This window comes from Cariama cristata, unplaced genomic scaffold (genome assembly GCF_000690535.1).
Source record: "Cariama cristata isolate BGI_N322 unplaced genomic scaffold, ASM69053v1 scaffold22603, whole genome shotgun sequence".
Classification (NCBI taxonomy): domain Eukaryota; kingdom Metazoa; phylum Chordata; class Aves; order Cariamiformes; family Cariamidae; genus Cariama; species Cariama cristata.
In genome coordinates, this window is record NW_009608125.1 from 13,594 (window position 1) to 19,642 (window position 6,049).

The following is a 6,049-nucleotide window of genomic DNA, read 5'->3' on the forward strand; positions in this document are numbered from 1 at the left end:
CCCCCCTTAAGGCTTAAGGCTGAGAAGCAGCTCTGGACACACCCTCTTCTCATTAAAGGAAAAATAAAAATAATTTAGAAAATAAGTCACAGGATTCTACAGTTCAAGATCTTACCTGTATAGTTAAGTACCAATACTAATCAATTCTGAAACCTTCAAAATACATGTAATTCCTAGCTAGTAGCTTCTAGATTTCCCTCTTTATTTAGGATAGCCACCCCATTACTTGCCCTTTATACCCTTCCGATTCAGAAAATCATCTTCCATAAAATCAAACATTTCAGAAACAGATGCTGTACTATAAGCTTGTCCCAAGTAGTGTCTAGATGGTTGCATGCACCCAGGAGCACCAAGTCATTTGGTTTTACCATCTGTTCTATTTCCCAAAGCAGTAAGTCGTATCTTTTCTTCTTGATTAGGTGGTCTACTCTAGAGCAAACTCTAAATTTAAAATATGCTTGATTTTCCCCTGCTTAAGTTTTTTAAAAAAGGTCTCATTTGAACTTGTACTCTCTTGCAGCATATACAGTCATATTTTTAGAAAGTACTCATATGTTTTTCCTATGTCTACATATCATATGTGAAAAGTAACCCATTCTGACATTCTAGTCAACACATCTATCCTACTACTTAAGATATTTTACAGGGCAAATACGATTTAACAGCATTAATTCTAAGTGACTTGCTCTAACATGTTTTCAAAAACCTTCTGAAATGAAGCTTCCCTTCCCTCTCCTCTGCTTGACACTCTCTCCTTTGAACTTTTACCCCTGGACTGTCAAGATACATATATGTAAGTTCTCTCTCATTTTTGGTAGTATTTCATTACTTGATCTCTTCCCACCGCCAGGCCTCAGTCTCCCTTTTGAAGTGTAGCACTCTTGCACTATTCTCCCATAGCTCTGCTTTTAATTTTATGAAGTCACATTAACTCAGTTGATTGAATTTACCGATTCTGAGACACACGTGCATTTGTCAGACACATCTTTTTCTGATTACTTCCTCCCCTCCCAGTTTTCTAATGTAAAACTGACTGATTTTTTCTTCTCCCAAGAGTTTAGCAGACTTTTTTGTTTAAGTCCTTTGGTTTGTTTAGTAGTATCCACTCCAGAGAACAGCTCATTTACAATCACATTCCAACAACCAAAATGCAAATAAATTCTACTGCTTCATCTTTAAATTACCACTTGGGGCTCAGAACTGAGATGCGAGATTTCTAAGCACTTCATAGTAAAAGCTGAGCTGACTACAAAGAATCTCAACATTTTCTCCAGTTTGTACAAACTTTCATTTTTGGTTTCTTTTTCTTTGTTTTTTTTTCTCCCAAGCACCAGCTCCCCAGGTTATTTTCATATTCTGTATGTTATCAAGTCTTACCATTAAGTCTTGAAACACAAATGACATTTTGTTAGGACTCACACTTTTATATGCCTTCATTCTTCAGGAACTTAATTTACATGTGTCTTTCATAGCACCAGCAGCATTTCTCCAATACTAACAAGGTTAGTACTTCCAGTTCCAACACATCCTTTCAGTTTCATTTGTCTGTTTCCCCGTGTAATTCTGTAACCATGCTACAGACTTGAACAGGTAAAGAGTCCTCATACCTAGATAGGTATCATCCTTGTTACATTACAGAAGGGAAACTAAAGCACTCTGGATGCTACAGATAATACACTTCTTTTGACAGATCCATAGCTAAATATTAAAAAAGTAAAAAGTGAACAACTTAAAAACAAGTTTTATTTGAAGTTCTTGTAAGAAATGTCTCCATTTTTGTTCTGTAATTGTCAATCAATTCAGTAGGTCAACTTCTACAACAATAAACAGCCCTTTAGATAACGAACAATTATGATAGTTGTACATATAAAAATAACGCAAATAACACTTACCATGACATGATGCAATCCATAGTACATCAAAATGTCTGCTAAGGTAAATATGTTTCCTGCTAGATAGACTTTATCTTCCAGGTGTATGTTAAGATCCTAAAAAAGAAAAAAAATCTTTATACTGCTGTAACATTGACTTTGTAAGACAAAAATATTCAGACAATTGTTAAAAATAATAGAAAACTTCCTCTGGAGACTATGAATATAAAATAAATGCCAGTTTTAATTTATCCCAATTCAGCAAAGGAGAAAGACTTTAAAAGAAGAAAAAATTCTAAAAAGTGTCAAGATAATAAACTAAGATATCATCATTCTTTGACAGCGAGAATTCAGTAAAATTTCAACGTTGGTCTCTAAACAAAGTGCTAGCCAGCTTGCTGCTGGCACATAATTTTTCATAATTCCCCCACTTACATCCATTCAAATTTTTGTAAATACAAGTATGATTTATTTCACATATTAAGTTGACTCCACAGAAATACTTTCAAATCTGTCTTTTCTTGTCTTCAAATTAATGGAATTAAAAAATGCAAGAGTTGTGGTTTTTTTTAATTAGCGCATATGACTCAGAAGGACCACTGTTACACATTTAACAGTTCATAAGTGGAAAATGCAGTCCTATGATCAAAGGACAGCATATTGCTCTTTCAGCAGCAGCTTCTCCTGTCCTCCAGGACTCATTCAATGCAGCTGGTCAGCAAGGTTCTGGAACTGCAAATGTGTAAGCACCAGGGAAAAACAAAGGGGTAGGAGGTGGGAGACAAACAGCATTTCAAGTTCAATGCCAGAAACTTGATACCTATCAGCTGGTATCATTTGACACCTGCTTTTATTAATGTTGAAATCACTGCTAGCAATTCTTAATGACCAATACTGTCAATTCAGTTGCTACCTAAGTCTTTATGAAGACAGCACTGCTTCAGCATTTTAAGATCATCTCTCTCTCAACAATTCCACATCAGAGGTTATAACGGTGGGTAGGAGGCAGCTTCCATTTAGGTTCAGTGAATAAATACTTCGAATATGTATTACTGAAAGACCCTTTTTCATGGCTTTTTGTATGCAGTCATTCTCTGCCAGAAAACAGGAGGCAGGCTCATCATTGCTCAAGTGTATCACTTCTGATAACATAGGCATCACACATCAGTTCTACCTCTTTACTTGTCCTTCCTTTTCTTCACATCTTACCTACTTCTCATCCAATTTATGCACCTTTCTGCCCCCTACTTCCCTCTAAAGACATAAATGTAACAGTAAACAAAATTCTATACTTTTAACTCTGATCCCAGCATAAGCAAGCTTTAGTTTTACAATATTCTTTTCAGAAAAGTAGCAAAACAGGTTCCCAGCTTTTCCTTGGATCTGGAAACTCCCTGTTAGTATTCCTCTGCTGGTTGAAAAAAAACTTGTAGTAACTGCACTCCTTTTTTCCTCAGAGATCTCCTTAAGCCACACCCTCACCCAGAAACACAGGTAAGCAGCTTAAACATAACTAACATTTTTCAAAATGTCCCTGAAAATTTTTCAGTCTCAATTACAGCAGGTTCCATTTTAAGATAACTTTTATTTTAAAAAAAAAGTATAGGGCAAGGAGAAAGCAGTTAATAATTAGTGAACAATTTATAAACTACATTTAGCCTTAAGTGTATTGCAGTTTTTGTGGTCCCATAATTTTACCGATATGGAGATATCCTACAGTGCATACGTTTTAAAAAAAAAAAATAATCAAAACCAAACCACAAAACTAAAATGCTGAGACTTTAAGACATCTGACCTTGCATTTGAATTTGACAAGTTTTACTCCATTATGCCACCTTACTATTTCTTTGATAACCTCTTCATGACAGGATTCCTGTACTTCTGTAATATTTAAACATCTTCATGTCTGCTTGGATTTCTTTTATTAGAGCAAATAATGGAAAAATATTAACCCTTGCATACTTAGAATTCTGTAAGGTCATCTGCCCCTGGCTATGTAGCCTCTTTTCCTTAGACTGGTTTACTGCTTTGTTCACATTAGTTAGCTCTCAAATTACTTTAAACATGTAACTACAGTTCTGTGGAATTTCATACACAAAACACAAAGGCAAATGCAATGTTAAGAAAAAGCTTGCAGGAAGAAAAAAAATATCCAGAGATCTGTTAACTAGAAAAAAAAGTAAATGATTAACTCATCTATTCTGACACAGATTCTCTGACCAGCATTTTTCATTTCGATTAACCAGAAATTCAACATGCATTATAATGAGAAATAATGCCATTGAAATTATATCCCCCCTCTCCTACCCTCTTTCTTCTTAGTCTAGGCTACAGAATTGGGATTTTGTAAAGTAAAAAGCTCATTGTACCTTCAGAGATAATCAACACAGTAATTTCCCTGCCCAAAATTTTGGATTTCTGCATCAAAGAAGTTTCTGCATGCCAATTCTTAGTTTTATACATCTTCAAGAGGTCGGCTAGCTTCTATGCAGAAACATTGTTTGCCCAGTTGTTAAGGATGGGTTAATATCATACAAAGATGGGTTAATATCACACAAAGAATAAATTTGTTCTTTGACTATACTGTGCATGTATACTCAAAATATTAATAAAAAAATCCAAAAACTTTAAAGGCAAGGTAAGCCATTATAGTGTGAACAATTATTTATTCTGGTTCATCAAATTTTATGACGTCAATTAAGTGAGCAAATGGAATTTGACAAAAATGGTTTAGTCTCAGATAAATTAGCATTAATTTACAATTCTGTTTTTGAACATGTACTTTCCTCCCATAAAATATACAGATATTCTGACTTCATTCTGTAAGTCAAGCTAATTCAGAAACACCACAGTACAATTCTTCATGTGCACTATGCACATTTAGTTAATCTTGCCTCATGGGTTATGCTTCCCATAGATTATTATACTATTGGCTAACAGCCAACTGTGTTAAAATTCCTGAAAGTCAAGCTTTAAGTGACCAAGGTATTAAACTGAAATGGTGTTCCTGTCCTAGAGAGATTAATGAAAATACAAATAAACCCCTGTATTTGAATTTTTATTACATCCAGGAAATTCAGGTCTGTTAGCAGTCATTTGTATCACTGTCTTTCATGTACTGAACATCACTACTTAAATTGATTACGTATATACAATCCCAGTATTACATGACTGAAATAGTCTTGGAAGTTGCTTGTAACTATATGAACTTATTGTTGCAACCCCTCAGGAAACTCTCTCTCAAATTTCAGACAGGTATTTAAGGCATAACTGCAGTCTGATGCACTAATATGCACTGAACAACTGCAGCAATTCAAATCACATTTTGGGGTATGAGAGGGGAAAAAGCAAGGGGAAGAAGAGATGTTGCATTATTTATGGACTGATGGATTTCCATTTGCTTGTTCTATGGAAAAAAAAAATCCAATTTACAGCCCATATCTACAGTGTCAGCTCAACACATCCCATCCACGGCACACTTCCGGCTACCTCACAGTATCGCTTATTATCTTTTAAGTATGCAATCTAATAATCTGCAGTCTAATCATCTGTAATCTAATTCATCCACTAAGGCAACTGAATACCTTCCAGTCACCCCAAGTTGGGACAGCAGCTCGAATAAGTAACAGTTGCTTCTTACAATGACTCAATAGCTTACAATGGATCTAATCACACTCTGATTTTGTGTTGGATATTTTGTCCACACCACCACACTGCTAGTGTATGTACTTCCCTTACACACACAAGCACGTCCTTTCAATCAGCAATATTCCTGAGGTCATTTATGCCCTAAATGTCTATATCACACCATGCAAAGACAAAGGAGCTGAGCACTCTCAAATGCCTCAGTAAAGCCTCTGACAATGCAGAACCCAAGGAGAGGATTCTGCAGCCATATCCAAGAAAAGCAGAACTGCACTGTTGGGCATAGCCATATTCTTAATTCTCATGCAAAACTTTTCTGTCTAACTGGCAAACTATGAGCTATATCTGGTTTGGAAGAATACTATATGCAACATACTGAGTTTCCTGTAAAACACAGAAGATATATTATCAACAAACATTGCTCAAATAATCAAAATGCAATCTTTTATGCCCGTAAGTGCACAAAAATATCTTGGTGCCAACAGAAAAGGCAGAGGAGTGAACATGGAAAGTTGAAGTTTAAAAAATGCCTG

General features: G+C 35.4%; 1 protein-coding gene across 1 annotated transcript in view; it reads right to left on the minus strand.

The window, feature by feature from the left end:
* The window catches only part of EEF1E1 (eukaryotic translation elongation factor 1 epsilon 1), a 15,510-nt gene that overhangs the window by 5,752 nt on the left and 3,709 nt on the right, over positions 1–6,049 (minus strand). The window contains exon 2 of the mRNA XM_009697020.1: positions 1,893–1,988. Within this exon, the coding sequence (XP_009695322.1) occupies positions 1,893–1,988 (96 nt within the window). The remainder of the gene's footprint in view (positions 1–1,892; positions 1,989–6,049) is intronic.